Source organism: Gordionus sp. m RMFG-2023, chromosome 3, assembly GCF_954871325.1.
Source record: "Gordionus sp. m RMFG-2023 chromosome 3, tfGorSpeb1-WG-v2, whole genome shotgun sequence".
In the NCBI taxonomy this organism is placed as follows: domain Eukaryota; kingdom Metazoa; phylum Nematomorpha; class Gordioida; order Chordodea; family Parachordodidae; genus Gordionus; species Gordionus sp. m RMFG-2023.
This window is the reverse complement of record NC_088777.1, coordinates 34211524-34230364: the sequence shown is the minus strand read 5'-3', so window position 1 is coordinate 34230364 and position 18841 is coordinate 34211524. Positions and strand designations below refer to the sequence as shown.

Genomic DNA, 18841 nt, shown 5'->3' with positions numbered 1-18841 from the left:
CGGCGCGGAAAATTCAGCGCCCGACAATTCGGCGCATATCTTTTACAGTTTAAATTTATTATATATTATTTAGTATAAAAAAATAAGGATGATTAAAAAGCACTTTGAATGTTGGTCCTATTAATTATTTCTTCATATTTATTTTTACAAAAATCTCAATTTTATTTACTAAATGTGTAATATCAAAAAAAATTAACAACCAATATTTATACCTATTTCTTTAAGTGATCAAGTTACCACATAAGGTATGTTGATTAGTAGCCAATTTTATGTAAGCCGAGATTTTGGGCATAGAAGAAAGAAAGAAAAAGAAAGGTTTGGACCTCTATCTCCGATATCTATAGAATAACATGTTCAGGGTTGCCATTCCTTCAATATGACAGCAAGCATTTGCAACCGGAACTGCCAAGAATTTTGATATTCGCTACCGCCCAAAACCTAACATTGATGGAGGAAAGCAGTCACTGGTATGCAGTGGCACATTTAAGACAACCCCCTTAATTTTTCACCAACTTTGGAACCACCCTCCATGTCCTATAGAAATAAACGATTGTACCCACAATTTTTGCGCTAACCGAATAAAACCCAGATTACATATATAAGGGTCTTGGATGAGTTAAAAAGATTAAAAAATAATCTAAACCCTATATCGGTAATGATCGATCTTGAGCAGAAATAAATACCTATACACATTCATTTCCGTCAATAACTGTAAGAGGGTGTTTTTTTCATATGACCCAAGCGATTTGGAGACATATACAGAGTGATGGCCAGTTATTAGCGCATTATTTAGATAAAGATGCAGGATATGAGTGGCCTATAAAAATTAGACAAATGCTCTTTCTTGCATTTGTTCCCATGGATGATGTAGTTGATGCTTTTTATGGACTTACACAAACACCATTCTATCAAGATAATGAAAGGGTCTTATATAATCCTATAACATATTGTGAAGCGAATTGGATTGGGAAAATTCTTCGTAATGGAGAAAGACAACCATCAAGGTTTCCAATTCCCCTATCGAATCAATATGTTGCTACATTGGAGGGAATCCCAAAAACAAATAATGCAGTTGAAGGTAATTTTTTTTAAAATTTGCTATCTTTTTAATTATTATTACACAATCATTTTTTATAATTTACTACTTTGCAATTTTTTACTATAGGTTGGCATAGAGCATTTTCATCTCTGCTATCATCACACCATCTCTCTATTTGGAAATTTTTAGATGCTCTATGGTTAGAACAATCGTTAACCGAAGCAAAAATTCAACAATATATTTCTGGTACGCAACCCCCGAGATCAAGAAAGAGGTATCAGGATAAGGCTGAAAATATTATATTAATTGTATCTGACTATGTAGATAGCCCGATTAATGATTATTTAAGGGGGATCTCATATAATTTTAATTTACAAATATAATGTTTTTTTAATAGCATGTTTTGTATAGTATGTTTATATTTTCTATTTTTAAAAATAAATAAAAAAAATTGTGCGTTAATTCATTTTTGATTTATATAATAGAAAATTAGCCTAAGCATAATATATTCTTTTAAAAGGATTAATAGAATTTAGGGATTTTTAATAAATCTAAAAAATGAGTCAGTCTTAATTTGATTTTTTTTTGGATCATGGCTGGGTCTATTTTTAAAAAGGGTCGATTTAAATTCTAGCCAAAATAATTTGTAAGATTCGAGATAGAGGTCCAAACCTTTCTTTTTCTTTCTTTTTTTATGTCCAAAATCTCGGCTTAGATAACATTGGCTACAAATCAACATACCTGTGGTAAATTAGTCAACCAAAGAAATAGGTATTGATATTGGTTGTTAATTTTTTTTGATATTACACATTTAGTAAATAAAATTGAGATTTTTGTAAAAATAAATATGAAGAAATAATTAATAGGACCAACATTCAAAATGATTTCTAGTTAATCATCCTTCCTTTTTTATACTAAGTATTATATAAAAAATTGTATTTATAATTACGCGCCGAATTGACGCTGTGCTGAATTGTCGCTGCACCGAATTTTCAGTGCCGAATTGACGTGATACCGTTTTATATTGGAAGCTACTAAGTTAGGACTATTAAATCAAATACTAGATAATTAAGCAATTTATTTAAATAAACATAATATATAAACACTAGTCTCATTATACAATAAAAGGAGGGAAACAAAATAAGATTTTTGAAATTAAATATGGACAAGCAATTAATTAAGAAGATTAATCGTTAAAAGAAATGTGTTGGAAATTTAATTTAAAATAAAAAAATGTGTTAGTAAAATATTTATTAATTTTTAAAATTTTTCTTAAATAATAAAAAATGTTTAATACTTTATTATCCAATAGTTTTACTAATTTTTCCAATTTAAATAAAAACTCCCAATCTTAGTCGAGAACTCAAAGACCAAAAAGAATACACAAATATTGGAATAAAGGAAAAATTTATAGTTACTAAAATGTTATCAATGCCTGAAATAAAACAAATGAAAATCAAAGATATCGTTAAATACATCGAAGTATCGATGGTATCGATTCATAAATTTAGACGAGTTTAATTCCCAGAAATAAATGGAGATCTTCTAAAAAATTAGTGCTGTAAACGTTACTACAAAAAAACGCGTTACCGTTACTCATTACCTTTTCAAAAAAGGAAAGCGCATTACCGACTTTTCAAAAACATAACGGGCTTCTCGTTACTTAAAAAAATTAAATATATACAAAAATAATATTTATTTTTTTCCGACATTATATAATAAAATAAAACTATACAAAAAGAATATATAAGATAGTTTTATAAAAAAAAATTTCATATATATAATTATAATATAAATAAAATTATACAAAAATAATATATTATAAGATAACATCTTTATGTATCAATTCTTTATTTATTTTTAGCAATGAATTCAAAATTTTGATTAGACAAACAAGAGCGCTTTAGTGCTCAACACAGCTGGTTAAATAATGAGATGTTTTATATAGTATTTTAAAATAAATAAAATCTATAATGAAATTCTCTGTAAAATTTTATTATTGGATAAATCCTGGCTACACCACTATTCCATATATATATTATTTAAACAAAGTTTTTAAATCAGTCTTTAAATTTATTAATAATTATAGTCAAACCAATAGCAATACTAAAACAAGAAATAGAAGATATTGTTTAAAAAACTCAACATAATACTTTGAACCAAAACCAATATTTTGTTAATCTTGGGTTTTTAATGTTGGCTCCCAGCCAAATACTGTCGTATGATTTAATTTATATTTAGGGCTGTGCCGATCCACATATTTTCACCGATCCGATTCGATATTGCTTCAAAACCGATTCGATTGATACCGATCCGATATTTATATTGATTTTTCACCACCCCCCTTTGAACCAAATTAAGAAATCAATATTTTTTATGCTAAAAAATTATACATTTAATAATTTCTTTATTTCTACAATTAAAACTATAATTAAAAAAACATATATTTAATAATATATCCATTTTATGTTGGTATGAATTATAAAATTGTAATATTTAATATATAAAATTATAATATATTAGATTTTTTTAATAAATATGAGAACCTCTCGATTTTCTGGCAATAAGCTTCTACGATATGGACTATCTATATCCCCTGCCTTACTAAAGGCAGACTCATATGATTCCGCAGATAACGCATTTTGCAAAATTATCTTTGTCTTTTGTAAAATATTTCCATAATTCAGATACCATATTTAAAAAAATGCTTTTATTTATAGTATAAAAAATTGGCTTTATTATTTAAAAAGATTTGAAATAAATAAAACTTTGGGTGTTCCTTTCTATTTTTATAAAAAAACTTTTAATATATTATAAATCTATTTTAAAAAAGAAATAAAATTTAAAGGATGTTGTGCATTTGCATTGTTTAAAAAAAATTTAGAAAATATTATAATAACGTTAAATAAATATACATAACATAAAATAACAAAAAAAAATAAAGTAAAAAATCGGATCGGTTTTCCCAGGTATCGACCCGATCCGATATTTTTGAAAACGCTAAAATATCGGCACAGCCTACTTATATTTTAATTCCATGATTAAGCTTTTCAAAATTTCATGAAAGAATATTATTCTATTATTAAAGTATTGTTTAAAATAATGATATATTAATTTATCTTTTTACCTACGCTTTTTTAAGTTGAACTGCTAAATATTGAGGTTGAAATATTTGCGTTGGGATATCATTTACATTAACAAAGTGTAGACTTGGTACCATTAATTATTGGTTTAAAATATATCAAATTGGGGCCAAGGAAGGGTTAAATCATCTTCATCTGAAGAAGTAAGTACTATGGACATAATATTCTTAAAATAAATATAAGAATAATATTATCATTAGTAACTTTTACTTTGAATTTTGATTGAATTCAAATTTCGACAGAAAATTTAACAACGAGAATTTAAAATAAAAATGAAGGAAGTGGTTGATATGAATTAAAACTCAGCTTAAATTATTAATATTAAGAATTAAAAAATAAATAAAACTAATTTTATAATACAATAAAATATATTTTTCTTTTTGTTGATATTTTTTAAGAAAAAATATAAAGTAACGAGAAACGTTTTGGGTTACCGTTACTCAAAAAAAAGAAACGCGTTACCGTTACTCGTTACCTCAAGAAGAAGGTAAATAATAGCATTCCTTTTCTTCAAAAAAAGTAACGTGGTTAACGACGTTATTTTTTTGACGTTACTTAACAGCACTAAAAAGAATACAATATTAAAAAAAGAGGAAGTAAGAAAAAAGATTCTTACATAATTGAAAGTTACATCATTAGCTTATTAATGGAAAATAACATTCTTACTATCCAGGAGATAATAGAGAAAATTTTCCCCATGGTAGTCCAAAAACGAAAACTTAGTAAATATTTCAAAAATATAGGTTGGTCTAAAAATGAGCTGGCAAGGAACCTGATAGAAGAAATACTCCCGGGGCAATTAATATTCGTCAAATCTATTATGTAAAGATCTTGAATATCCCAAGAAAATTATATTTCCTAGATGAAACCTGTATAATTGAATATTGTATCAATCTACGCTTGGGTGCCATACAATGTCCGTCTAATAATAAAAATCTCATCCTCTAAGGGTAAAAATGCAAGCATACTTTGTACAATTGGAATTGGAGGGGTAATCCTTTATAAAATAATCGAAGGAACATATAATGGGTTATTATTCCGTGATTTTATTACTGAGCTTATCAGTGTATTACCACCAGATGCAATTATTGTAATGGATAATGTATCTATTCATAGAAGCCATCTTATCGATGCTTATAAAGGTAGGATTGAATACCTATTATCATATTCACCTCAGCTAAATCCCATCGAAATTTTTTTGGAGTCTTGAAAAATAAATATCGAGCAATCGATCCCTGCCTTAATTCAAGAGATGAAATTGTTGAGAATATTATTCAGCTCATACACGGATTTATTCCTTATGATTTTATTAAATTTTACAATCACATGCAAAGCTATTTGGAGTTGGGTTATCGCGAACAACTGATATATTTGGTAATCCTTATAATTAATTTGCATTAATAATTATAATATTAATCTTTTTGGAAAAAATTTGTGATGAAAAATAAAAAAAATTTTTGAACTTTTTTGAGAATACTCAAGTAAGATTTTTGATTAAATTTCATCTGAAATTTTAAATAATTTCTTTTTATTATTTAAATATGACGATTAATCTTAATTAATTGCTTGTTCATTAAGAAAATAAGAATATTCACATATAAATGACAAGATGATTTTCTTTCCGTTCTTCCTAAAACTTGCGGCTCAAAAAGTCATTATAAAAAAGGAATGAAAAGAAAATAATCTTAAATAAAAGGGTTTTAAGGTCACAACTTATTTTTAACATTTATATAATTCTATTCAAAATTATTAAGATATATATATATACTCTTTGTCTAAATTTAACGCAAACTATAATTAACTTCCTTTTTTTTCTTCTAAATTTAAATAATATCAGAATAGCTGCTTGAACATGTTGAGCATCTTACTCTATAAGATGCTGAATTCTTCTGCAATTTTTTGCTATCATAACAACCCGTGTGATTAATGATCCATTAAGAAAGCCATGGTTCTTGAATACGAGATTATAATCATGGTAAAATTTATGTATTCCATAAAAGGGGGAAAAAAATATTTGTTAAATTTAAAAAAATATTATATAAATTAAAATTTAATAATTAAAATATCTTCAACTAATGGCCGCAATAAAATACACCAATCGCCACACGATTGCACATTTATTATTTTTTAATAAATAAATAATTTAAAAAATAAATAAAATAAGATAATATTTTTGGTAACTCAATGAAACTCGGGGAAATTTTTAATAATATCTTTTTTTTTTGGTTATTGTTTTTTTTATGTTATTTTTTTTTAAAGAAATTTAAAAAAAGATTTTTCTACAAATTTTTATTTAAGATATTTTAAAAAAGTTTTTTCTACAAAATTTTGTATTAGGGGTAAAATCAGGCTTGTTAATCGATCCTTTTAAAAAGATCGAATCCCGATCACGATCTTTCGAAAAAAAGAGGATCGAAATCCAGAATCGACCTTTTTTAAAAAAGGATCGCGATTACGATCACGATCACGATCCTTTTCTTATTTAAATTTGTGATCGATGCAAAATTAACTAATATAAAAATTAATTAAATATGGTATAAATTTATTGTAATCGAATAATATAATATAAGTATAACAATTAAAATATATTTATTTATAATTAAATTAGCCTTTAATAATAAAAGATTTTCTAAATTATCATCATTTAAACAACCACGTTTTTCATACATGTTTAGCTTTAATAAACAAGCGCTCCTGTTTTTAAAAATATTCACTGAATCATCATTAGAATAAAAAAAATTATTAATGGAGAGCATTTTCTGACGAATTTTTCCAAAAAAGGTATCGATCTCATTCATGCATTCATTTGAAGGATCTGCATATGGTCAACCCTGTATATTTGCTAAATGGGCAATTAACATTTTTTTTAGCAACAAATTTTGTGGCAGATTAATAAAAGGCCAATTGAGCTTAAATTTTGGGTGAATTATTGATGCCAATATATTATTGTCATCCATCATATAGTGAAGGAAATCTATAATTCTTATTATATGCATATTGTTATGATCTTCATAAATAATTTTTAAAAAAATTAATTACTTCTAAATGCCTCTTTAGGTTTGAACTGCTAATCTTTGAAGAAGATATTTTGTTTTTGCATAAAGAGCATTTTGCATAGATCATTGTATGGTTACTTCCATCCATTTCACATAAAGTAAAATCCTTATGTAAATTATGAAATGGTAAAAGATTCTCATTCTCATTTATATCTGCTATCATATCAATAGAAGTAGATGCATCATCTTCTAAATCTATAATGGAGGACATTATTAAAACCTAGAATTTATTTATATTATAATATAATCAATAAATAAATATAACTTGTACTTACAAAAAATTTGAGGAATCTGATGGAATGGTGGTTGATAAAATACAGGGACCAGGAGTGAACCGTAACGAACCGTTAAATCATTATAAACCTTTATAAATATCTGAACCATATAACCGAACCAATATAATTATTTTTTGAAGGAGTAAAAATTACCTTTATAAAAAAAGGTTAAACCGGTTCAGTTTTTATTTTTTAGAAATCAAAATAATTTGAATATCCAGAATTATATAAACCTGCTCTTATAGTACTGGCGGTTCTCGCAGCACAAGTTTCTGTAGAAAGGGCCTTTTCGGGGTTAGAATTTGTGATATCGTCACAACGAACAAATATGAATCCATTTATATTAAAAAATATATTACTTATAGGTTGTTCAAATTATATATTTAAAAATGAGTTATTTTGAATCTTATATATTTTTTTTATATATATAATTCATAGACGTTTATAATAAAATAAATTAGACAATGGTGTTGCTCAATTAAAAAAAAATTTCTAACCGTAATGAACCTTTATAAATCTTTATAATTATCTGAACTGAACCTTTATAAATTTTTTCTTAAGAACCGTAACCAAAACGTAACCATTGTAATATTTTACAAACTGAACCGTAATCCAACTGAACCGTTATAAATAACGGTTCGGGTCCCTGATAAAATATGATATAGATAGATATTTTCTTTAAATAATATTTTAATTTAATTTTCAAAATTTTTATTTTATTTATTGCTTTTAAAGTAAAAAAATAATTTTTATAAGGATCGGGATCGAATATTTAAAAAAATGATCTAGATCACGATACACAATTTAAAGTCAGGATCTTAAATCCGAGAAAATTGACAAATTTAGGATCGAATCCAGGATCGGCGATCTTTTGATTCCATCCTTTAACAACTCTGGGTAAAATATAGTAATTCTTAATTTTGCAAGTTTTTTCTACAAAATTTTGTATTAGGGATAAAATATAGGTATTCTTAATTCTACAGCATTTATATATAAGGGAGGGAGAGGGTAGGAGAATTTTACCTATAAATTTAATTTTTTATTTAAGATATTTTAAAATAGCCTTTTCTACAAAATTTTTGGTAGATGAAATTTTCCATTTAATTTTTTTGGGTGATAATACTATAATTAGAGAAAGATCCCATAAATAAAAAAATATTTAGAAGAAAATTACTAAATGCCTACAAAGTTTTTAAAGAGGGTATAGGGGTGAGGTAAATTTTTGGTAGATGAAACTTTGCATTTTAAATTTTTTTTGGTTATAATACTATAATTAAAGGAAGATCCCATAAATAAATAAAATTTAAGCAACTTTAGGAAAATTAGAATAACTTTTTTCTGGAAAATAATAATCTAAAATTTGGTATTATGGATAAAATAGATTCCACCTTTGAAGTTTAAGTTATTTTTTTAACTTTTGTAGTGAAGAGTTAAATAGAAACATAGTATTAAATGACGCAATTAGATATAGTATTAAAATTTATACACGAAATATAGTATTAAATGACGCAATTTTATTCATTAAAGTAAAATATATTATAGAAATTTATACAATCATTAATAAAATGAATAAAAATATCAATACCTTATCATAATCGATATTTTCGAAAATATCTATATTCAAGAAGATTTATGAATATTATCCCGATCATGTCTTGTATAGTTTGCTTTTAGATCCCGCCACAGCCTTCCAACTTTTTGGGTGTGGATGGATCTGATCAACAAAATTTTGCAAATGATTGACCCGATAGTGGAAATAATTTGTTTGTTCTAACAGATTATATCTAAGATAAATATATTTAATTTATTGCCACTAAATAAAAAATTTAATTTGTAGGCAAAATTTTCTTACCCCCCCCCCCTCCCTCCCCTATATATAAACGCTGCGGAATTAAGAATTCCTATATTTTACCCCCAATACAAAATTTTGAGAAAAAACTTTTTAAAATATCTAAATAAAAATTTGTAGAAAATACTTTTTTAAAATATCTTAAATAAAAATTTGTAGAAAAAACTTTTTGAAAATATCTTAAATAAAAAATTAATATATTAATTTTTTAAAAAAAAACAAAATAAAATAACATTAAAAAAAAATATACCCCCCGAAAGTGGCAATATCCGAAAAGTTGATATAGCGTGCATACAAGAGACAAAATGGCAAAAGACTTTAATGATTGGAAGGGTATAAATTGTACTATAATGGAATTATTAGCAATAGGAACGGTGTCGGCATCATCCTCAGTCAAGATCTAACCTCGTCAGTGGTAGAAGTCAACAGGATCTCTGATAGACTAATGAAAATAAAACGCTGCACTGGTCAATCAATACTTCACATCCTTTCAGTATATGCTTCTCAAACTGGTTGCTAAGAAGAGGAGAAAGATGAAATTAAGCTGTAATGGAAATCCCTAAGGATGACCTTGCCATAATAGGTGGTGACTTAGATGCCCATGTGGGAAAAGCAAGAAACAGCTACAAAAGGCATCATGGTGGTTTTGGATATGGAGAAGGAAATGATGAAGGCGAGCATGTACTGAAATTTCTTGCCTTAACCAACACCTACTATAAGAAAAAGGAGAGTCATTTAATAACATATGAAAGTGGTACAAGGAAAACCCAGATAAATTACATGCTTCTCTCTCGCATAAGATTAAAAGATGTAATAGACTGCAAAGTCATCCCAGGAGAAGATATTACCGTGTAACACAAGCTACTAGTCATAGATTTGCACCTTACAAATAAATCCACTAAAAACAATAAAAAACTTGAACCATGCATCAAATGGAGTAAATTAAAAACAATGACAGATGCCTTTGCAATCAATGCAAACATTGAAACAATAGATTCCTCATTAGTCAGTGAAAAAATGTCAGACCTTTCATCCAGATTAATAAACACTGCCAAATCGACACTAGACTTGGAAAGAGGGGGGGGCAACAAAATCACACAAAGAACTATGGTGGTGGAATGAATAGGTACAAACCACTATACAGGAGGAAAAAACCCTATATAAAATATGATATTGTATCCAAAAACCCAGATGACAAGACAAGATACAAAAAATCTAAGAGAATAGTTACAAAGGTGGTGGCTAGGGCCAAAGCTATGGGATACGATGATATGTATTAAGAACTACATACCAAAGAAGGGCAAAATAAAATATACAGATTATCCAAACAGTGAGAATAGAATTCTAGGGATATAAACGGAGCTCCGAAAGTAATCAAAAATAAAGATGGGAAATTGATAATAAAGGAAAAAGCTATAATGAATAGATGGAAAGAATATTTTCAGGAGCTTCTCAACTTTAATTCCAACATACTACATCTAGATGAACACTCCCCATATCAAAACCTTATACAACCAAAAACAGAACAAGAAATAATCACATGCTTCAAGTATATGAAAAACCAAAGCTAATGGTCCAGATGATATTCCAATAGAAAGCCTTAAAGCACTAGGAGATGATGTAATACATTTCCTCACAAATCTATACAATAAAATACTGGGAAACGAAGAGATTCCTCAAAAATGGAGGCAGAGCTATCTAGTTCCTATCTTCAAAAAAGGGGATCCACACAATTGTCAAAATAACAGGGTCATAAAACTAATGTCACACTGTCTTAAACTTTACGAAAACTCATTGAAAAAAGGTTAAGAGACATAATCGAAATGGGAGACACTCAGTTTGGCTTTATGCCTGGAAGATCAACAACTGATGCAATCCACGCATTTAGGCAAATGAGTATAAAATACAAGGAAAAGAACAAAAAGCTACACATGGTCTTTTTCGATCTAGAAAAGGCCTTCGATAGAATCCCAAAAAAACTTATCTGGTGGGCGCTACGCCATAAAAATCTTCCCGAAAAATATAAAAGAATAATACAGGATATGTATATGGTCCATACAACAATGGTCCGTAGCACAACTGGTACTTCAGCAGGCTTCACGAGGGTGTTCATCAAGGATCGGCTCCTAGCCCAATTCTCTTCATAACAGTAATAGATGTATCATCACAGTCTATACCGCAAACAGTCTCGTGAAATATGATATTTGCAGATGATATTGCGATACTGCCGAATCCATGGATGAAATGGAAGAAAGGTTAGTGAATTGGATAAATATCCCAGAAAAGCACGAACTAAAAGTAAACAGAGAAAAGACGGAGTATATGGTGATAGGAGGAAATGAAACAGAGAGCATTGATATAAATGAATGGCAGATATCGGCAATTGAAAGCTGCAAATATGTGGGCTCCACTATACAAACAAACGGCCCAATAGAGAAAGAGATAAAGAGTAAAATTAATCAAGGGTGGAAGTGGAGATCATCTGGAATGCTCTTTGACAAAAGAATCCATTGAAGGGAAAAATTTACAGTTCCATAGTACAAATAACTATTCTATATAGTTCGGAAACATGGCCAACCAAAGAATCAGACGAGAGAAGTCTACAAACTATGGAGATGAGAATGCTGAGGATGATTGCTGGGGTAACAAGAAAGGATAAGGTGTGAAGTACAAGAATACTAGGAAGTTTAAAGGTAGTGCCCATTAAGAATAAGATAATGGTAAACAGACTTAGGTGGTATGGGCACACAATGAAAAGGTTTATGAACTATATAAGAAATAAGGTTGAGAGTTTGGAAGTGATGGGTAAACATAAAAGAGGAAGGCCAAAACTTCAATGGGACCATAAAGTTAGAGCCAATATGTAGAAGTAAAAATTAGATAAAAGAGATAGCATGAATAACATAAAGTGGAGAGAGATATTGAAGGAGCTTACCACCAGAAAAGGTGAAAGCTAAAAAGAAAAAAACAACTTAATAGCATTTAATATAGCACACACCTTTCTATTTTTAATGTAAAATCAAAGAATTATGAAAATTTTTACAGGAAAAAAATATGAAATTCTTAAAACTTTTGAGTAATGAAACTTTGAATTATTATTACATCAAAAATTTTCCATCCATATCCACACGATCGCATTTAAATAAAAAAAATATTTAAAAATAAATAAAAAATATTTAAAAATAAATAATATTTAAAATTTCCCCGAGTTTTAATGAGTTACCAAAATTTTCCCTAGCTTCGGTGATTTACCAGAAATTCAACTTAGTTTTAATTTTTGTTTGGATTTAATTTTTAAAGTTTTTAAAATACTATTATAAAGGATTTTTATTTAAGTTTTTATTTTTAATAGATTATTAAGGGCCAATTAATAAATTATATTATGATTAATTTAAAAATTAGAAAGAACTGAAAAGAACTAACGAATTTATAAAGGATATAACAGATATAAATTTTTTTTATGAAATAGAAGTAATGCGTTTTAGGATTTTAAACTAAAACCAGGAATAGAACTGAAATACCAATCGGTTCAACATGTTTATTTATTATATTCTATTTATTACAAAATGTGATATGGAAATGAATAGTAAATATTTATAAACTCTTTTTATTTGTTAGATTTATTTTATAACTGTGATATTCAATCATTCAAAAAAAGGAATAATAAGTATAAGATATTTTTCTAGCCATGACCTGGGCCTATATTTCATTGATGAAGTTAGCACACTATTTAATAAAAAAAGAAGTGGTTTAAATTTAAAGAAATCAATAATATCTCTCAGAATTCTTTGCAAGAAACAATAAACATATGAATTAAGGCAGAGAAAAATATTCTTAATGATCTTTCCATTTATTTTAAAAGTTTCCACACCGAAGGAAATAAATACTTACTCAAAGCGAAAGTCTAACAAAGAAAATAAAGCAAAAAAAGAAGATAAAAAAGAATAATAAAGACAGAAATAAAACTATACTGACCATCCTAAAATTAGTGTTCTCATTAAAACCTTTTATAAATGTCAAATTATTTTACCCAATAATATTCATCACCCTCATAATAGGAAAAAAAATGAAAGTGCTATTTTTACATAATTATCGATTTTTCAAGAAGAGGGAGAGAAACTTTTCTGTTTTTATTTGTTTTTTTTTGCAATATTTATTCCATAATAAATTTTTCCCTAAAATATTTGTTTTTGTTTTGGACATATTTGGATACTTGGAAAAATTATTTTAAAAAAATTTAGAAAAAAATATATATTCTGAAATGAACTCTAAAGTAACGAAAGTTTTATATTTATTTTTTATATATTATAATCAGAAATTTGCTATAAACGTTTTCATTCTATCCTATCATATATTTTTTTTCATTTCCAATTTATTTTTTAAATATTTTGTTTAAAGTATATTATGAATAAATAATATATGTATAATAATCTTCATCGGTGCCAGCCATTTTTAGAGGCGCCTATTTTAAAATTTTCTTTTTAAAATTTTTATATTGTTAGTTTTTATCTACAAACTAAATAAATTTATATCACATGATTATCATTCAATGATAGTTATTGTGTTGAGTAGTGTTGTTAAACGGCTCGATTTTAGCCTATTTTTATACGGCCCTCGAGGCTTCATTAATAGATGTATAAACCTTTGTGTTATCTATGACCAAAATCTTCAGACTTGCGTAATATTTTCCTGGCTAAAATATTGAGTTAGCCATTTTAAAAATAGGCTCAAATCGAGCCGTTTAACAACACTAGTGTTGAGATTCTAACCAAAAAAATGATAGGAATATTGTATGTAACCTTTTATATGAATTACACTAATTTAACAATACCAATTACGTTCTTCCCGTCTTCCCTGCTTTCACAGTTAACCAAATTTATAGTAAAGTATACAAAAATGAATGCAAAATTATTATATATTATATTTTGTAAACTTCTCCGCGAATTCGCGCTAACTGTAAATGCAAGGATAAATTGATCAAAACTTATCTTTGTTGGCAACATCTCTGGTATTATGGAAGATAATTTTTCTATTCGGTGAAAATCTTTAATGCTGGTTTCAATTAAGTTTAGGTATGCATGTTCAAATAATCCATATGTAGTATGTTTTAGTTATATATATATTTTTACATTAACAATATTTTTATAAAATATATATTTTTTTATATGCAATTTTTTTTTATTGTGATTTTTATATTTTATAAACTCATAATTTTTATAAAAGTATTCACTTAAACTCGGCATTTATTCAATAAAAGATATTCGATGATTTAGATCAGCATATAAACTATTACCAGCGCCCAGCTAGAAAAGGTGATGATTCCGCGTTAAATATATTCGGCGATTCAGTCAAGGCAAGTTCTATTAACCTGGACAGGTCAATTATCATAGATCGAGTATATTCAATTTATTTTAATTTTACAACTCTCTGGTATTAATTTTAAAATAAGTAATTTAAACATAATCTTATATGAATAAATCAATTATACCTTTGTCATTCAATAAAGCCTTATGAATTTTCGAATGAGATAAATGACACAAATATGACCAGCCCGAAAATAGACGATCAAAATATCAAAAATGACCCCATTATAGCTGACAATGACAATATAAGTATAATTTATTTATATTTTTGCCTAATAGCAGGAAAAACTGGAGCTAAATCGAAGTAAAGAGGCAAAAGCCTATAAATTTTTGTTCTTCAAAATAAAATCTTTCAAATTTGGTAAAAGATATATTTTTATACACATTTTATTTTCTACCATATTTTCAATTGGAAATGAGGCTAAACACTCAAGAGATATTGTACAAATAGTGTTTTTTTCACACTTTTATACCAAAATAATTTTTGCACCACAAAAATTCATGATAATTTCCATTTTTCTAGACTAATTCTATTGGTGAAATAAAAGTACCCTGAAAATAATAATATAGCAAATGATCAAAATTACAGAAGAACTAAAACTTGATGATGATATGAAGTGTTTCTTAAATTAAATTATAAGATCCATCTTATTCCTATATATTCAATCCGATTTCTGTTATTTCCCTCCATAAATCTTATAACCCCATCTTCCTCCACTAGACAAAAAACTTCAAAGTTATAACAAAATTGTCCTTATAAAAATAAATTATTGAATTGTAAGATGACAAAAATAAGAAAAGACAATATTGTGTTGTTTGCTGAAAATTATAAAAGTAGTAAAAAAAAGGGACACATTTTAATTGTACCAAGAATGACCCATTATACAATGTTCATGTTGTTAGGATTAAATTTTTTTTATTTTTTAATAATATTTACAATAAAAAGAGAAATTTTATTTTCTGTAATTAAATAGAATTTTTGCTCTCTTACTGAGTATAGTTTGCCCCTTTTGGGTAGTTGATAAATAGCAAAATTTACTAAATCGCAAATAGTGTCTAAATTATCAAAGGTAGTATTTTAATTCTCATTTTATTAATCATAATGCCAATTTCTCAATTAATTGGAAAAATAATATTTTTTACAAAATTACGATAAACATCACAAAGTGTTTATATTTTTTATAATTAAAATTATGCATCTATTAATAATAATAATAATCCTAATATCATTATGTGCAATCAAAATTTTACAATCTTTGATTGCCATCTAATGGTTAAATAATATATTTGCGAAAATATTATTATTGACATTTTATGATATGCCTCCTATTTATAAGGCCAGTGCTTATTTAATAAACCCAGTAAGTTATAATTCCTCTACTTGTCTGAATTCTCGAATTCGTCATGTCTTATGTATTCGTTACTAAAATATTGGTATCCCGAATTATTTTATAATTGATTTATAATAGGTACATTTACATAAGTATTAAATTTTATCCACCATTAATTTGATTTATAATGCGTGTATGTAGATAGTAAATAAATTCATAAAAATAGTTGTAAATTTTTTTATAAAAATAGCTATATAAAAAAAATTTGAAAGAATAACTTTATTAATAGTGTAATTTAATGAATAAATCAGATAATACTAGTGCTGTGAAGTAACGTCAAAAAGTAACGCCGTTACTAACGACGTTACTTTTTGAAGAAAAGGAACGTTATTCTTTACCTTATTTTTGAGGTAACTTTTGAGTAACGGTAACGCAAATCGTTACTCGATACTTCATATTTTTTCTTAAAAAATATCAACAAAAAGAAAAATATATTTTATTGTATTATAAAATTAGTTTTATTTATTTTTAAATTCTTAATATTAATAATTTAAGCTGAGTTTTAATTCATATCAACCACTTCCTTCATTTTTATTTTAAATTCTCGTTGTTAAATTTTCTGTCGAAATTAATATTCAATCAAAATTCAAAGTAAAAGTTAATAATGATATTATTATTCGTATAATTTATTTTAAGAATATTATGTCGATAGTACTTACTTCTTCAGATGAATATATTTTAAACCAATAAAGAAAATTAATGGTACCAAGTCCACACTTTGTAAATGTAAATTATATCCCAACGCAAATATTTCAACCTCAATACCCAGCAGTTCAAACTTAAAAAAGCATAGGTAAAAAGATGAATTAATATATCATTATTTTAAACATTACTTTAATAATAGAATAATGTTCTTTCATAAAATTTTGAAAAGCTTAATCATGGAATTAAAATATAAGTAGGCTTTGCCGATATTAAATATCGCACCGATATTTAGCGTTTTCCAAAAATATCGGATCGTACCGATATCTATAAAAACCGATTCGATTTTTACTTTTCTTTTTTTTGTTATTTTATGTTATGTATATTTATTTTACGTTATTTTACGTTATTATAATATTTTCTAAATAATTTTTTTTAAACAATGTAAATGCACAACACCCTCTATATTTATTTTATTTTTAAAATAGATTTATAATTTAAAAGTTTTTTTATAAAAATAGAAAGGAACACCCAAAGTTTTATTTATTTCAAATCTTTTTAAATAATAACGCCAATTTTATTATTTATACTTTAAATAAAAGAATTTTTTTAAATATGGTATCTGAATTATGGAAATATTTTACAAAAGACAAAGATAATTTTGCAAAATGCGTTATCTGCGGAATCATATGAGTCTGCCTTTAGTAAGGCAGGGGATATAGATAGTCCATATCGTCGAAGCTTATTGCCAGAAAATCGAGAGGTTCTCATATTTATTAAAAAAATCTAATATATTATAATTTTATATATTAAATATTACAATTTTATAATTCATACCAACATAAAATGGATATATTATTAAATATATGTTTTTTTAATTATAGTTTTAATTGTAGAAATAAAGAAATTATTAAATGTATTTTTTTAGCATAAAAAATATTGATTTCTTAATTTGGTTCAAAGGGGGGTGGTGATAAATCAATATAAATATCGGATCGGTATCAATCGAATCGGTTTTGAAGCAATATCGAATCGGATCGGTGAAAATATGTGGATCGGCACAGCCTTAAATATAAGCAATTAAATTATACTACAGTATTGAGCTGGGAACCAACATTAAAAACCCAAGATTAACAAAATATTGGTTTTGATTCAAAGCATTATATTGAGTTTTTTATACAATATCTTCTATTTCTTGTTTGTTTAAATAATATATATATATATATATATATGGAATATTGGCGTAGCCAGGATTTATCCAACAATAAAATTTTACAGAGAATTTCATTATAGATTTTATTTATTTTAAAATACTATATATAACATCCCATTGTTTAACCAGCTGTTTGAGCACTAAGCGCTCTTGTTTGTCTGATCAAAATTTTGAAATCAATTGTTGCTAAAAATAAATAAAAATTGATACATAACGATTATCTTATAAAATAATATTTTTGTATAATTTTATTTATATTATAACCATACATGAAATTTTTTTTTATAAAACTATCTTATATATTCTTTTTGTATAGTTTTATTTTATTATATATTGTCGGAAAAAAATAAATATTATTTTTGTATATATTTAATTTTTTTAAGTAACATGTAGCCCGTTACCTTTTTGAAAAGTCGGTAACGCGCGTTCCTTTTTTGAAAAGGTAACGAGTAACGGTAGAACGTTCCTTATTTCAGATGTAACGAGTAACGGTAACACTTTTTTTTAGTAATGTTTACAGCACTAGATAATACTAATTCACAATATATTTCTTTTGAGTAGACATATATATATATTTCTTTAGAAAAATAGACAATCCATGTGGTATATAATATTTTATTTTTAAGGATATTTAATTTAGAGGGGATATAAAATAAAAATTTTCATGAAAATACATTTTTCTTGCAAAAACACAATACACATGTTTTTTAAAAATTAAAATAAACAATTTTAAATAAGATATGCGAAGGGGTATAAATAATGTCGTGTAACAAATGGTAAATCTACAAGATCTCACAAATAAATTTAAATGCTAAATCACATTACACTTTTAAGTTCTCACATTGAGAAAAAGAATATATTTTTTTTATT

The 18841-nt window shown here is 26.3% G+C and overlaps 2 protein-coding genes across 2 annotated transcripts in view; both read left to right on the top strand.

Moving 5' to 3' along the window:
- The first annotated feature begins 10780 nt into the window (after positions 1-10780).
- Positions 10781-11509, top strand: LOC135926918 (uncharacterized). The gene is made up of 2 exons (XM_065462850.1): positions 10781-10911; positions 11167-11509. Exons 1-2 carry the CDS (start codon positions 10781-10783, stop codon positions 11507-11509), a joined length of 474 nt encoding a protein of 157 aa, XP_065318922.1.
- Positions 11510-13551: 2042 nt separating this feature from the next.
- LOC135927270 (uncharacterized) overlaps positions 13552-18841 on the top strand; it is a 50274-nt gene continuing 44984 nt past the window's right edge. The window contains exons 1-3 of the mRNA XM_065463225.1: positions 13552-13635; positions 14620-14757; positions 14869-14974. Coding sequence (XP_065319297.1) covers positions 13624-13635; positions 14620-14757; positions 14869-14974 — 256 coding nt within the window. The 5' untranslated portion in view covers positions 13552-13623. The remainder of the gene's footprint in view (positions 13636-14619; positions 14758-14868; positions 14975-18841) is intronic.

Excerpts from the sequence above, each read along its gene's own strand:
- LOC135926918 (XM_065462850.1), top strand. The coding sequence starts at position 10,781 with ATGAATAGATGGAAAGAATATTTTCAGGAGCTTCTCAACTTTAATTCC. Across the intron at positions 10,912-11,166 it reads GAAATAATCACATGCTTCAA|GTTAAGAGACATAATCGAAA; the intron begins GTATATGAAAAA and ends CATTGAAAAAAG.